Below are 16,677 nucleotides of genomic sequence, written 5' to 3'. Positions count from 1 at the left end.
TTGTCTGCTAGACCTTACCTGATAGACTTTTTTTCTAGCTCAAGCTTTTAAAGTTGTACTTTCCTGTTGGAGATACTTTTCTAATTTGTTCTTGCTTACATATTTTTGTACGTGATGAAAATAGAATACATACTGTATCTCGTTATACTTCACATCAAAACCTAATACTGCTTTTCTTTCTTCGCACTCCTCACATTCTTAATCTACTTTCTTTTTCTTTTCTTTCCTTTACCTCTTCTCTCTTCTCTACTTTTCTCTCTTGTTTTCTTCTTCACTCTTTTTCCTGTTTCTCTTTTTTATATAAAAGCAAAAAAATATTCTTCTAAGTCTATATTTTTTCATGTTCGCAACACTTTTAGCATGCATCTATATTGATCATTGTCATTTTGTATTATGATTGCCTTATGAATTTGCAATAACATAAAAATTATTAAAATATAGCTATTTAGGAGAAATCATAGCAGTGCAGCTCCAACGCTCTCAAAATGAATGGTTTAAAGTAAGCTTAGTGCTTCATGAGTACAGGTCATCTTTATTCATGCACCTACATATATGACGCCCTTAAGGACCACAGGTAGAATGTTATTTACCTATGTGCCACACAAGTTTTCTGAGCAGAGAGGTAGGTATTTTTGTTTTATTAAACACCTCAGCAGCTGACCTTTTTACATGGTCACTATCATATGGTTTCATGGTATAATCTAGTTTATATTACAACCGTTATATTTGAGAGAATTTGTTTTTGATAAAGAAATTATGTGCACAGGTGTTGAATCCTTTTAAATAACTTAAGACTTTCCTTGCGAATTTCCATGGTTCTAATACCATACACTAAAGGATTCAGAGCTGGATGGACAAGATGTTCAGAGAACCGCAGCAGAACATGCACATAGCGTGGTATAAATCTTTCCACCCTGTTCGAAGCATGAATCAATATTATAGTGCAATAAAGATAGCACACCAAAATGAGATGAACGCTGCAGGTGCTAAAGGCCTTGCGGAAGGCTCTTGAGGTGCCCAGCCTTATTACAGCTCGCAGAATCATGCCATAAGAGAAGGCCATTGATAGAGAAAGAAATATCACAATAATACTTGTAATGACTGAAGAATAAATGTTATTTGCTGTGCTGGTGTCACAGGCAAGCATTGCAAGAGGTTGGTTCTCACATAGGCAATGTGGTATGACATTCCCTGCACAATAGTGCAGCCTAGCAGCCAGTAGTGGATATGGAAGGAAAATAGCAAAGTTACTTATTATCACCACTGTAACTGCCTGTGTAACTCTCCTACTGGTAATGATAGTAGAATGGCGCAGCGGGTTACATATTGCAACATAACGATCATAAGCTAGGCACATAAAGATAGATGATTCCATTCCACGGCAGAAATAAGATATGAATATCTGACTAAAGCAGGCCAAGGGACTGATTGTATTCTCATTAAACCAGAGGATTACCAAGGCTTTTGGTGCAACTGTGAAGTTCATTAGCAAATCCACTGTGGCGAGTACACTGAGGAGATAATACATGGGTTGATGAAGGCGTGGTGATGAACAGATTGTTAGTATTAGAATAATGTTGGCAGTGAGAACTACAAGGAAGAGAATAGCAATAGGTATGGATAGCCAGTGCTGCCAGCTCTCAATCCCTGGGAAGCAGATCAGCACAAATTCAGAGACAGTGTTGGATCTATTGTATGTGACGGCCATCCTCAACATCTGTTTCATTAATTACCTAAAACGAAACAATGAAACGTTATTAGTAAATCTGATAAAAATAATTAGCAATATGGGAATACTAAATCAATTGCATAAACAAGAGTTTGAGTCAGAGAGTAAGATCTATGGGTGGAGATCTCAGCACATGTAGATTCCTACCTATGTCATGGCACAGATCTTCACCTGGATAGTATCTACCAGCTATGGTCAGAACTCTCCACCCAGTCGCAGGATTTATGAGTTTCCACCTTCTTAGAAAAGGGGGTGGAGACCTTCACACAGAAATTCTGACCATAAATGACTAAAAGTACTTTCTTTTGAATAGGATTTCATATCTACTCCTACAGGTGGAGATCTACTCAGCGGAGATGGAGACCTTTACGTCTGCTATGAAAAAGTCATAATGAAAAAGCATAGGGAAACAGCTTTCATCTTACTGAAAACACACACTCCCAACTCAAATAATTCAAAGTGAACCCAGCAAGCACACGTAAACAGCCAACCACAGTAGGCTCTACCCTTTGCATTACTTTTTGCTCACCATACTACAGCTCCATTCTCCATAATATTGCCACCCCACTGAAGAGGAGGAGAAGATTTACTGGGAAGGAGATATATCTTGTAGTTCCCTTTCTTATTAATCATTATTGGAAACTACTTGATCTGCCTTCAAGAACCCTAAATGAAGTGGAAAGGGCAGCCATGTGGCAGAAAGTTAAAGACTATAGTAGTGCCTTGAGGATGGACGTGTGTATCCTGGGGAATTTAAGAGGAAATTGTGGGACAATGATGACAAGATGAGATATTGACCAGAATATCAGCATTGACCCCAGGATGACAAAATAAGCAGGGACGTCTCTGACCAGCAATGACAAGATGGAGGACAGCAAAAGTCAAAGATACACCAGAGATAGATCCCTAGACAAAAGGGAAGAGTCTGAACCAAAATGGGACATGAGAAGAGAGAAAACAAGAAATGTGATGAAACAGATGGCCAGGTGGATGGAATGAGTAGTAGCAGATAGCAGAACTTGAGATGTTTCCAGGCACATAGCTATGGTTGAAGTTTGGTTAAATATGGTCTGCTAATTTTCACCTGAAAGTGGAATCCTATACTAGGAGGTTTCTACTCCCATGGTGGTTAGCACTGTTATTGCTCTCAGATGTCATTGTCCCATCTTCCAATGTTCTCAGCCTCTTCCCTCAAAACAAGTAATTCTATGTCTGCCATGGGGAATAATTGTAGGATTACATGATTAAGCTGCCTTTAAGAAAGAACCTTTGTAATCCATTCCCTATTCACATCTAAGCGAAAATGTTAATAGTAGAGTTCTTCAGCAGGAGAGTATGAAAAGCATGTTTGAATATACTAAGTAGTACTTCTGTAGTACAATTATAATTGCTCAAAAGGCTTTTGTGAATTGTCCCCAAAATATCTGTGTAAACTATGTTTATAAGATAACATAACAAAATAGCTATAAATATTTTTAGCTGAGTTTATCCCATTTTGAATTTAATGCCAAGTCACACTTTCAATTTATCAATCAATCAATCAATCAGATTTACTTTATTTCGGCACACATGCCACACAAGTTTTCCAGATTCACAGTTTATCACCAATACCCAATATAAACTGCAATATTGAACTTTAAATGGTCGACGACAATAAATTAATATAAAAACAGTACGTCTATGCATAAAAAATGTTATAGTAATAAAATATTAATTACATATATGCATCAATATTACAGTTATAAAGGAATCTCCTTAATTCATTCAATTTCAATATTAAAAACCAGCTGCCAAATGATGTTCTAATTGCATCGGGCTGCCTACTGCTCATGAATAACTCTCAAATGTAACATAACTCTATTGTTAGTATAGGGTCAAGAGCACAATAAAACACCCAGATTTATGCCCAGATCTCTGTACTGGGGTGAATGTATGACATTGTTCTGCATTCTGTCCATCAATTGTTGTTTTTGTAATTTAAAAAAAGCAGATTTTCCTTCTTCTGGTCTGGTTTTCTAGATGAACAGCGATCTGAGGAAAACATATATATATATATATATATATATATATATATATATATATATATATATATATATATATATATATATATCAAACATGTTAAATTTTTTACATGCCTTAGGTAATTCTAGAAAAGACAGGGAATTTCTGCATGTTTGTACACATTTTTAGCTACAGCATTTTTTTTTTATCTGACTTATAATAAACTGATTCTGATTTATTTTCCCACAAACATCTTACCAGTTTTTTGTTGTGTTTAAATTTACAGTAGAGAGTCTCCTTTTAATCTTCAATTTTGCAAACGTGCTATCTCTATCAGATTAATTAGCAGCACACTAAGGATTTTAAGACGTTTTTGGGAAAGGTGATGGTGAGACCCTGTATTATAAGAAATAAAGTACCCCATGCCGTACATTATAATGATATTGTAGGTCACTTCACTTGGGGTTCCATGACATTATAAAGGAACTTGTCTCTCAGCCGTGTCGCTCTATATGGTCACGGAACTCCTCTGTAAGTTACAATATCCTTATAATATAATGCAGGGAGTACCCCCTGTAATACATCATAAGGATATTGCAAGTGAAAGAGGAGTTGCATGCCCATATATGTTGCCTCGATCTGGGACTATAATTTACCAGGCCCCGCAGATTGAGAACTACTGTGTTCTTTTGCTCCAGAGTGCCAATGTGCTTTAAGATGCTCCCCCATATATATTCTGCGAGAGGCCAGTTCTGGACACGTTTTCCAGCATAGATTGTTGTCGTATATATGCAAATAATCGGAGCAGTACTCTTCGGGTTGCTTTAGTCTTGTTTGAGTTCCATTACCACGAAAATAACCTTACAAAGAAAAATAAATTGTAAAGTCAAAGAACATTTAGACCTTTTTGCAACGTGTACAAACACGAAAAGGGAAGAACTTTTTTGTCACTAATAAGTGGGAATACAGAGGTGTGTTAGGTCGCCAGTGAATCTTTAGAAGTCCAAAAAGTAGGGGAACTTGGTGCAAATGTGTTTTTAGTATTTGGCATATTTTACTTTTACCCAGAATCCACTCGTTTTCGTTAACCTGTCCTTACTCATGTTCTAAATACGAAACCTACTGCCAGACAACCGTTCTTTTGTTTTCCTTTTTGCATTGTTTTGGAAGTTATTTTGTGTGAAATTGATTACTATTTTGTGGAAAAAATGAGCAGAAATGACCTAGGAAGTTATTGCTAGGACACTGTTTTAGAACATTTCATTTCATTTCATCAACTTTTATTCGATTATAGGTTTGTATAATCATAAAAAAGTACATTTTTTAAAATGAGGAAATTTTAAAACATAAATCAGAGATTAAAATCAATAAACAAAGGATCACAAAACTTGAATCACTGTGAAGAAAGGACTTTCGAAATGGTGATACTGTTTCTGCGAAAATTAGAGAATACAGGTTTAGATAGAGACTTTGCGACGGGTTGATATTACTGTTTTAAGAAAGATTGCTATCAATTTTGCTTCATGCGGAGATTTCGGGGATTGTAAGTGGGAAAGTGCTGGATACGATTGTCTTAGTCCGTTAGATCGGAGGATAGGGAGAATCCATGTTTTTCTTGCTGATCTATAGTATTTGCAAAAAAGGACGACATGGATCGTGGATTGTAGAGAAACTCCATCACAAGGACAGACTATCAGATTTCGGGACCAGTTCTTCATTTCCGGGAATGAGACCAAACGGTGAAAAAGATCAAACCGGAATCTTGTGATTAAAATTTTTTCGTAGTTCGACAAAAAGTATGTCAGGTAGGGCTGAATGAGTTTCCCTGTCTGCAATGTGCAAATTTTTTCATTTTGTGCTTTAGTGATCTCAGCTTGGTTGCGGAGTTCCCTTAGATGGCCCATACATATTTGCTTCAGCTGTCTCTTCGAAATGTCTTCAATAGAGGGTGGTTCGAGGAAGTAGTGCTCACAGTCAAGATCTACAAAGAATTTATGGATGTAGGTAAGCCACGGAATTTTCCGCCAGTGCGCTAGGCCAAGACAGTCTGTGATGAGGGAACGGGTAATATGACTTTCGGGGTTGCACCATATACGCTGCCACAGTAGGATAGGCTGGCATCGTATGGTGTCGATAATATATTCCATACCAAGCTCCCGGTGTGAGGCTGAAATTGGGGAACTTTGGGGAAGGGCTAGGATGTATTTGATGAAGGCGTTTTCGGTGACCTGGAGTTGGTCGATAAATCCATAGCCCCAGATACCTGCTCCGTAAGTAGCCACACTGTGGCATTTCGCATAGTATATGGTTAACAGTTCCGCTGGGGCTGGTTTGCCTAGTTTCCTTGAAAAAGCAATTAGTGCTGATGTAGCACGGCAGAAGTTAAGATTTCTGGCTTCCACTGCCTTACGCCAAGTCATTGTATCATCCACTAGAATGCCCAGGTATGGGTACACCGATGTTTTTTCTAGTGTGCTGTTGTTAATAAGTATGGGCTTGGAGACTCTTTGCCTTGGGCCGATGTTCATTGTAAAAGTTTTTTTGATGTTGACTTTAAGGCCTAGTGAGTCCATGAAGGACACATATTTGTTGAGTTGCCGTTGGAGTTGGTTCGAAGTCCGTGCCAGAATGACGGAGTCGTCGGCATACAGGAGAATGGGTATCGGGCGGTGGTCTAATTGCGGGAGGTCCTGGCTCCCTTCCAGCATAGCCTGTTCAAGCCCATTTGTGTATAGGTTGAACAGGAAGGGAGCCAGTACGCATCCCTGTCTTACTCCTCTTAAGATTTTAAAGGGTCGTGATAGTTCACCGCCGGTGCCAAATCGAACTCGGCCTTCTGCGTTGGTGTATAACTCTCTTAGGAAGGCTAATATGGGTGGGTCCACTCCGAGGTGTTCTAGGATCTGCCATAGCTTTGCGTGCTGTACGCAGTCGAACGCCGCGCTTAAGTCTACATAGACCAGGAAGATGTTGCCTCCTTTAGCGCGCGCGTACTTTCCAGCCAGGAGGACAAGATTTAGGGCCTGTTCGACCGTTCCGAGCCCCTTCTGGAAACCATATTGCAGGTCAGTAATGATGTTGTTCTCCCGGGCCCAAGATTGTAGTCGGTCCAGGAGTATTCGACCTGCAATCTTGCCCATGGAGTCCAGAAGGGAAATCGGCCTATAGCACGCTGGGTCGTTACGGTCCCCTTTTTTGAAGATGGGCAATAGTGTCGATGTTGACCATGAAGGGAGGAGACCGGTTGAGACGACTGCAGCCATGACACATGTAATTATTTCCGACCAATAGTCGATGTCGTGTAGGAACAAGTCCATAGGGACCCCGTCTGGGCCGGGGGCCTTGCCTGTTTTTGAGGCCTTGATTGCCTTTCTGACCTCATTTAGAGTAAAGCGTAGGTTGATTGGATAGATGTTGCTCTTTACCCATTCAGGTTCCTGTATTTGGATTGTTGGTGTGGCATCAGATGGTATTCCGAAGATTTTTGAAAAATGGGAAACCCAGTCATCCTCAGTTATTGCCACATCGAGATGGTCAGGGTCGCTGATGTTGGCCAGGAGAGGTGATCTTATGGTCTGCCAAAAAACGGTACTGTCTTTCCTTAGTGCACTATCATGTAGTCGAAGCCATAGATCTTGCTTTATCTGTTTTTTACGATTTTTCCGGGCAGTATTGTAGGTTTTCCTTAACTGGGAAATTTTTTGAGGGTCTCTCGGTTGCTGTTGTAAGGTTTCTTTGAGAGACGTAAGGGCCTTCCGACAGGCGGTATCGAACCATCTCGTGGTAGGGAGTTTTCGCTTGTTTTTTGGGTTAATGAATAGCTCGTCCCTTATTACTTCCTGGATGTTTTGGAAAGAGGTGACTATTAATTCTGGGGGTGCCTCGGGGGACAGACAGTTGGTTAGCCAGAGGTGTGTTTTTTCGAGAACCCTCTGTGTCATCTCATCCGGATCGATCTTTGTCCATTTAATTGCATACCCGTTCAGCTTCTTCATGGCAAGCGATTGTTGGTCTAGAGAACTAGCTTTTGAAGAGGGTATCCCAGCTTGCTTCATGTGGATTTCCACACTGAGTGGATAGTGGTCGCTGATTGGGTTGGACCCAATTTTATCGTTACTTAGTTGCCCTTTGTAAGAGTTTGAGGCAAAAATATAGTCGATGGTTGACAGACAGCCTCGCCCGTGAAAGGTGGGTAGAAAGACCTGCTCCGGATTGACTAATTCGTTGACAAAGTCAAGGTCTAGGGTGAAGAGGATTTCGTTTAATTTATTGCCCCCTGGCGTGTGCACAAAGTGAGGGATGGGGTTTCCAAGTTCGTTCTGGAGCCCACAGTTCCCATTTTTGTGCTTTGGGCACAGTTGGAAATTAAAATCGCCACCCCAGATGAGGTAGATTATGGATTTATTGTTTGTTTTTTGGAATGAGAGTAAGTATGCGACTATTTCATCTAGGTGTGAGCAGCATTCCACAGTGCCTGAGTTATTGTAGTAATTTATGTATATATGTAAATCTCCTTTCGTTACTGTTAACTGTGTGATTTGTATGATTTGGAAGAAGGGTGTTTCTTTTAACAGTTTCACAGTGAGTGGAAGGGTATTTGAAATGAAGGTCGTAAGCCCGCCTTTTGGTCTGCCCATACTACTAGATACTACTTGAGTAAAAAATGTTTTATAACCCGCTAAATGAAGTGGAGTTGTACACCAGGTCTCTTGCAGGCACAGAATTTGATGGCTCTTTGCTGTGTCGAGCCATAAGGAAGAGGTTATTTTTGTTGTTAGGCCTGCGACATTCCAATAAGCGATAGTCAAAGTCAGGGTTGAGGATTCCGAACGGTGTGTGGTGGTTTTGTCGGGTTCTTATTAAAGACTACGGGTTGCTGAAGACACAATCCCGAATTAGTATCAGCTTCTGTTGTGGGGATAATAGTCGGAGCCTTGTTTGGAGCGTTAGGTAATCCCTGACAGGTATGTGTAGGTTTTTCAATTTTGTTGAGGGAAATATTATATGATTCCTGCGATGTGATTTCGTGACTCACGTGTGGAGACTCTGGGAATATTGGATACTGCTTAGCCTTCAGTGATTGCAATGTAGTATCGGGTTTAAGATCTCTCGATTTGTCCCTGAATGGTCAATCAACCATTTCGAGACAATCAAAACGGTTTTGGGTTGAGAGGCCCTGCCAACCTTCATAGGTTTGATAGGGTCTTTCTTGCCAGTAGGGCCTCTGGCGTTCTCTGGGCCTTTCTCTCGGTCCACCCCTACCTACATAGTCATATGAGTATTCCATCTGTTTCCATGGCACTTGGTACCATGGCTCCTGGTTCCATGGTTCTTTGGGGAGCTGGTGCCATGACCAGGGTGGAGGGTTACGTTGATGTTTTGCTGGCGGATAAAAAAAGGAGAGATGACGGGCGTCAATCCCCCCTTTTTTATCAAGCTGAGGCCAGGCACATATGTAGTCCACTGTTGAGGGATCTCTGCATGTTACGATGATGCAGTCTCCGCGGATTGTCTTTGTCGTTTTGCCTATCCAGGCTACCCTACGGGCTGTTGTGATCCCTCCGGATAGGTGGGATTCGAGCGGTCTATTAATGCTTAACCACTGCATGGCTTTGTTTTTGAGGGACCATGCGGTTTCGGGTGTGTCATCGGTTAGCTCTGGTACACCTGTGAGAACTATTGTGTAAGGAGTGGCTTCCGGAGGCAAGTGGGCAGGGCGTCTAGCTGCTGAAGGTTTTTTGTATGTGTTTTTAGGGGTCGTTTGAGAGGGCAGTGGTTTCAAAGGAAAAGTTTCTGGCCTTTTTCCTGAGCCTGCTCTACTGCTGTCTGTGTTTGTCGCTGGACCTGGGGTGTCTATCGTGACTGGATCTGTGTTTACTGTTTGCTGAATGGATATAGCAAGAGGTTTCTCTTTCTGAGGTTGGGGCGTTTTAGCTGCAGATTTAGGTAATGTGGTGTTTTGTTTGTGGTTTTTCTGTGCTAAAGACGTTGGATTTGTGTGATTGGCTGTTTTCTGTATGTGCGCTTGATGCTGTTTTTTAGGTGGCTGCGACATGTTACGCTGACCCTTTGTTTCTATACGGGTGTTTGTGTCTAGAAGGGTAGCCGAGATAATGGTTAGCTGAGCTTCGAGATTCCTGATACTGAGTTGAATGGGCTTTAGGTATTGAAATAACAGATCTTTTGTTGTAGTGAGGATTTGTGAGGTAACTCTGCAAGTTTTGCATTGGTTTTCTAAATGGTCGTTGATTAGTTACTGGGGGAAATAGTATGCTATGGGACGCTGTGGGGTTTGAATGGATTGGCGCGTGTTCTGAACACGGGGCATTGGTTGCTAGTTCTTCAGTGATTGCTGGGTGAGTTTTTGAGATTGCTCCTTCCCTTTCCCCCTGTTGAAGCAGGTTATCGTGTGGTTGGGCGTCCCCCTGGGTATAACAGACAGCTAGATCAGGGGTTGTTTCCAGATCATCAAACGTAATGGAGAGATCTGACTCGGACTGTGTGACGGAAAGGTTTACTACCGACGGGACTGTGTTTGTGTCTGGTACTGACAGAGACATTGGAAGTGAACAGTTTTGTGTGTTGAGATGGATCGGAGTGGTGGCGTTTGCTATAGTGCCTAGAGAGGAGCGCTTCGCATTAGCACTCATGAGATCTAGTGATACTCTCTTTTCCATCAGAGCTATACTCTGGTTTATTGTCTTGTTGACCCGCGAGATAAATAGGTCGATAGGACCTGTAACTTGAGCTACCTCCTGTGCGTGTTTGGATTTTGGCTTGGTGGAGCTCCTTGTTTTTGGTGGCATGATGGTTACCTAATTGCGGGTTCAGTGATGAAAGAGGGGTGGCCCGGACCAGTCTCTATCGGGCACTAACGGGCAACAACGGGCCCGCCCTTGGCCCGGGCTTCGCCCCGGGCTGCGGCCCGCGCGCGTCCCGCGATGCGCGTTGCTGGCCTCGTTTAAATCAGAAAGGAGTGAAAGGGGGCGTGGCACTGGGAGGGGGCGCGGCTCACGCGGGAAGAGGAAACAGCTGATGGACTTGACGCTGTTCCTCGCAGTCCCGGGGCCGCGCCTCTCACCTCCTCTGCGGCCTCGCGAAGGCTTCCTCCTCCCTCTGGTGGTACGATGCTTTGGGCAAATGAAGAGCTACTCCTGTAGCGTGATGCAGGTATCAAGGTGGAACACTCAGTCAGAACCTCAATACGAGCGGCTCCCGCGCAGCGGGGGCCGCAAGAGGTTTTAAACTCCTTGATGGGGGCGGGCACTGGGAGGGGGCGCGGCTCACGCGGGAAGAGGAAACAGCTGATGGACTTGACGCTGTTCCTCGCAGTCCCGGGGCCGCGCCTCTCACCTCCTCTGCGGCCTCGCGAAGGCTTCCTCCTCCCTCTGGTGGTACGATGCTTTGGGCAAATGAAGAGCTACTCCTGTAGCGTGATGCAGGTATCAAGGTGGAACACTCAGTCAGAACCTCAATACGAGCGGCTCCCGCGCAGCGGGGGCCGCGAGAGGTTTTAAACTCCTTGATGGGGGCGGGCACTGGGAGGGGGCGCGGCTCACGCGGGAAGAGGAAACAGCTGATGGACTTGACGCTGTTCCTCGCAGTCCCGGGGCCGCGCCTCTCACCTCCTCTGCGGCCTCGCGAAGGCTTCCTCCTCCCTCTGGTGGTACGATGCTTTGGGCAAATGAAGAGCTACTCCTGTAGCGTGATGCAGGTATCAAGGTGGAACACTCAGTCAGAACCTCAATACGAACATTTTAGTTCCTTTGTGAATGCTTAATGATATATCTGCATGACGATGGCGTGAATTAAAAAATATGGGCAGAAAGAAAGACACAAACCGCAGTGCAGTTCTGTGTATTATCTTCAAAGTTTAGGTATTTTGCACAAAAGAGACAGTTAGCTAGCCACGAGTTTATTTTGAAAAAATTAAAATGGCCATAAAACCCTGGCAAAAAAAGCCATAAACATTAAAATATCTACTAAAATCAGATGCAAAAGAATTAATATGAATAGCAGACATGTTTATTCTAATGCAAGACATGTCCGCAATCTGCAGATAATATTAAACATGATACTTTATTGGGCCATGAGTTGAGTGTATTTGGGCTCTACTCTGCACCAGTTATTAGTGTGTTAGTGCATTTTATGATTGATTCCTGAACCAGCCTCATTCCGATGTCCATGATACAGGTTGCTCCTCAACTGTGCACACCTTGAGAGACTGACAGCACTACCCACCCATGTTCATCACATCTCTAGGAGTCCTGGACAGCAGACCGTGGATGTGTAGACCATATTGTGATGCATAAAAGGTGAACTTTTGCACAATTTGCTTTGAACCTGAAGGGCAGTGGCGGCTCGCAGAGGGTGTGCTGTTGGGCGGGGCGGTAGAGGGGCAGGGCGGGGGCGGGGGGTAGTGGAGTCTGACATACGATGGACAGGAGTAAGGTAAGTAATTAAATAAATAAAACAATTTACCTCGTGCACGCTGCATCCCTCGGCAAGCCGCCACAGCTGAAGGCTCACCTTCAACGTTCAGCCGGCTGGTGCCAAGTGGCAGGTGTCCTTGTTGGCAGCCAGTAGGAGTTGCTGCTTCATTTTAAGAGTTGTTCGCTTGTGTGGATGACCAATTTATTCTGAAAGTGCCTGTCTCGCCATGGCAGGAGCACTTTCAGCAAAATCTAACAATCTGGGCCATCTGGTCCTGTTGGTCAAAGGCTAAAAGGGTTTGCAATGCCAATAGCCAAAGAAGGGACACCAAGCAAACAAAGTGCACAATTAATGTATTGACAAACAAACATTGTAGGGGAATCTGTGCACATTCTGAAGGTAAGCGGAAAGTGGGTCCGATCCACCTCGCTCGCCATTGCTGTTGTCGTTGACTTTTGACTTTGCACCGGTCTTGTGAGACTGAGGGGCATTTTACATGAATTGTGGTGCAGGGCAGCACAGCAAGTAACCTGGCTGCGCTGCCCTGCATCACAGGGGGTAGAAATGTGCCATATTTATTCCATCACCTGTGGTTTTTGCATATTTATCCAATATGGCGCATTCCTGTTCTTTCCACTTGTGCCGTTTAGCAACCAAGTGCCAACGCAGACACCCTTGCCCCATGCTGAAAGGGTTCCTGTGTTGTTGGCAGGATTGTTATGTGCAGGGAGGGCACCTTCCTGTTTAAAAAGATCCATAGAGGCATTTTCCTCTGTGTAAGAGAGACTTAAGGGCAAGTCACAAAGCGAACAGTGATTAGAAAAACAGCACTGAATGTGTTTAGCCAAATGCACGAGCACTTTAATTTGGCAAATTCGATCTGTCCATGTCATTGATTGGCTAAACTGCACAGTCTATGTTTATATCCTGAAGCACTGGCACTTTAAATTTGATATGCTTTTCTGGTCCCACCTTGATATCAGGATTCAGAACTGGGTGTGGTCCCCCATTCATACTGCATTATCAGCAAGCTCAATATTAATATAAATATAAATATAAACATAATTTATAATTTGTTGCGGAAATTGAGAGAAGGATGGATTTTATGTACTTTTTAAACGTAATGGCTATGTTTTAATATTGTGTGTTATAATTAACTAAACAATAAATTACTTACTTACTTGTTCCGAGTAATTCAATGCAGTGATTTGAGGTGTGTTGCATTACTCAATATTATTAAAACAATTCAATGGCACAGAAAGTAGTTTTGCATGGCTTCCTAAATATGACTTAGAGGTTTGCATCAAGCAGTTACCAAGGGCCACATGCATCATTGTAGGAATTAGCGATTCCTAAATTGCGAAAATTAAGGAATCGCAATTTAGGAATTGCAAATTCCTATGCATCAAAAAATCGCAAATATTTATGCGAATTCTTAATTTTCCTTAATTGCGATTCACATTTTGTGAATCGCAATTAGGGAAAACCTTCCCATTGATTCCCATGGGCCAAAAGGCCCATAGGAATCAATGGAAAGGCATTAACATTTTGCGATTTTCTTTTTGGGAATCGCAATTTGTTAATGCATTTCAAGGGTGCTGAGGGGGGTCCAAAGGACCCCCCCTGCACCCGTGAAATGTTATTTTAAGTGCAAGTCTCACACACACATGTCCAAAGGACATGTGTATGTGTAACATGACACTTTCAAAAATGCTTTTTTGAGCATATTTGAAAGATTTCGCAAATTAACACGCGGTTCACCCTCGTGTTAATTTGCTCCCCCTATTTGCAAATTCGCATTTTTGAAAACATTCATGCATTGCATTTAAGGAATTGCAAAAATGCGATTCCTTAAATGCAATCGCATTTTTAGAAATCGCAAAAAATTGCGATTTCTAAAGAAAAATTTCATGCATCCCAAAAAGTGATTTTGGAATCGCAAACGGCCGAATTTTGCGATTCGCACCGTTTGCGACTCCAACATCACTTGATGCATGTGCCCCCAACTACAAGCATGATACAAATATGCACCTTAATGTTTGCGTTTGGCGCTTTGATCTTGTGGTAATGTATACTAAAAACTTTTAAAATTCTGTTTTGATTTTTGTCATTTGGTGTCAAATTATCTATTACAGTTTATTATATGTATCTTATTTAGTGTGAACATTTTATTGTGTTATGTGTTCACTTTATTACTGCTTCTGTGCTGCATAAAAGGTTTTCAGATTACCTCTGGGTCTCTAAGTTAAGCCTGACTGCTTTTTTTCCAACCTACCAGAGGGTTAAGCACAGGCTAATTGAATACCATGTTTTGGCCCACCATGACAGGGATTGTGGTTGTTGCTTGGAAATGCCTACAACCACCTTCAAACATAAGCCCAATTTCCTACACTAGCACCCTTAAGTTAAATAATCAAAGTATTCCATTTACAATACCAACCCTCTGTATGGTCCAATGATTCCTGTAAAACCAAGTGAACACCAATGCAAGAGAAGGTTCAGTAGGAAGGTTTAAGTACGTACTGAAGGTTTCACCTAATTGAATGTTTGATACTTGGATTTCAAACAGGCTGACAATCTGGAGGTGTTTATTAGAAACAAAGAATTCAGCTAGGGAATCAAGAGTATGAATATATCAAACCTGGCAGACTGCTTTGGAGATGTTATCAAACAAAAGATTTCAGTATGCATTACCCATCATCTCTATGTAATGTTAATTCTTTGTGTGCAGTAAGAGGTTCACACCAGTGTAAGGATCACACATCTTTTTTATAAACATACAAACATACTCTTCTCTTTCTGGCCATTTTCAGTGCTTGCATGCCCTTTGCACCTTCCTTTTGTCCCTCAGAGAAGATACTACTGGCTCAGAATACCTTGAACACTGCAGATAAATGGGCGCCTTCTTGTATCTCCCACAGTTTAGAACACATATGGTAAATTACTAAATTCCAGTTATTTTTCATTTCAGATATTATTGAATAGGGTTGTTTTTGTTCTTTTATTAGGTGGACCAAGGGTTAGTTCCATTTGTTTTCTGCTTTACAAATGTAACGTACATTGTCTGAACCATTAACTTAATGCATATTTTATGGACAGTTTTAAAACTTTAAATATTTGAAAAATAATTAAAAAAAATTTAGTTTATTAGATGTATTTTGTGTTGCATTACCAAGGAGACATTAAAAAAAACAATAAAGGCCTCTTTATGACCTTGGGCTGTATTACAGAACATTCCCCAGGGTCACAACGGGCAGTTTCACCTGCTTTCCAACGGTCTCCCCTAGAGGTTGGCTGACTGCCCTGTATTGGTACGCACCGAGGAGTGGAGCGGCTGCTGTAGCACTGCAGGTGGAGGCGCAGGAGCCGAATCCGTCCTCCAGCTACAAAAACAACGCAGCAATCTGCCCAAGGGAGGCTTGGGGATGGCCATTTTGAGAGATCCGGTGGGTCAGATGGTAAACGAGTTGTCCTGGGGCCCAACTGCACATAGATACAAGGCGATGAACAGCAGCTCGCGTAATGAGGCAAGCTGTGAAGAAGCGCAGGACTGTGGTGAGTGGAGCTCGTTCCCCTTCCCGGGCTGAAGCTGCGGTCAGCCATCTTGGAATACGAAACTGTGGGGTATGAGGCCGGCCTGTTTTAATGTGGCAGACACCCACACTGTGACAGATCTCCAGACGGGGGGGGCAGCGAGGCACTGCTGTGAGTAGTAGTTTGCTGGCAAACACCTGTCACTTTCGTAATCCCTTGTGCAAGCTTGTAGTGCATGGGTGAAGCTCTCTGGCCCGCACAGTAAGGAGAAACAGGCCAAAGGAGGCCTTGAGGCTGTTGGAGGTGAGAATCGGGGTGAAGTGCAGCCATGTGGGGGTGAGCAGTAGAGGGGACACCACCCCAGGAGATACACAAGATGATAATATGCTGGAAATGAGAGACCTGTAGAACAACTGTATGCGAAACAGAGCTGAGAAGGTAGGGGACTCCTGAGCTGTGGGAAAATAGGCCTAGTGTACGGGGGATTGGACCAGCCAAACAAGCAAGGAAACCTGCTGATACCTCACAGTGAGTACATTTTGAGACGAATTGCGATCCTGCGTCTTCTACTTTCCGCAGTGGCAGTATACAGTGTATAAACTATTCCTATGGAGCACCCACAGATCCCATACCATTAAAGCCACCAGGTCTTGCCATAATAATTATAACCGCTTAATTATTGGGGCAACACTTGAGTTGCACGGACAAGCGTTGGAGCCCCATTCTAAGCAACATCGAGCGGGACAGATGTTCTCTCCCTGTCACCTATTATTTAGACCTTGCTCACGGTTCCAAACTCTGTAGGGAAGGAACATTCCAGGGCACGGACACAGTGGATGTTGCACCACAAATTCTGGTACCTATAACTGCACTCAGAAGAGCCCTCCTTTTAGACTGGGGATCTGTCTGGCAACCTGGGAAGTGGCTCTGTCTCACACCTCCTGCCACCCTGAAATGACTAATCTATTCAGCTGGATTAG

The 16,677-nt window shown here is 42.8% G+C and overlaps 1 protein-coding gene across 1 annotated transcript; it reads right to left on the bottom strand.

Annotated features, from left to right (window-relative positions):
• Positions 1-754: 754 nt before the first annotated feature.
• Positions 755-1,726, bottom strand: LOC147693429 (olfactory receptor 56A4-like). The gene has a single exon (XM_086933217.1). It carries the CDS (start codon positions 1,724-1,726, stop codon positions 755-757), a length of 972 nt encoding a protein of 323 aa, XP_086789343.1.
• Positions 1,727-16,677: the final 14,951 nt, after the last annotated feature.

The sequence above is a fragment of the Lissotriton vulgaris genome, chromosome 8 (genome assembly GCF_964263255.1).
Source record: "Lissotriton vulgaris chromosome 8, aLisVul1.2, whole genome shotgun sequence".
Lineage (NCBI taxonomy): Eukaryota > Metazoa > Chordata > Amphibia > Caudata > Salamandridae > Lissotriton > Lissotriton vulgaris.
The sequence above is the reverse complement of the archived record's forward strand: the minus strand, read 5'-3'. Positions and strand labels throughout refer to the sequence as shown.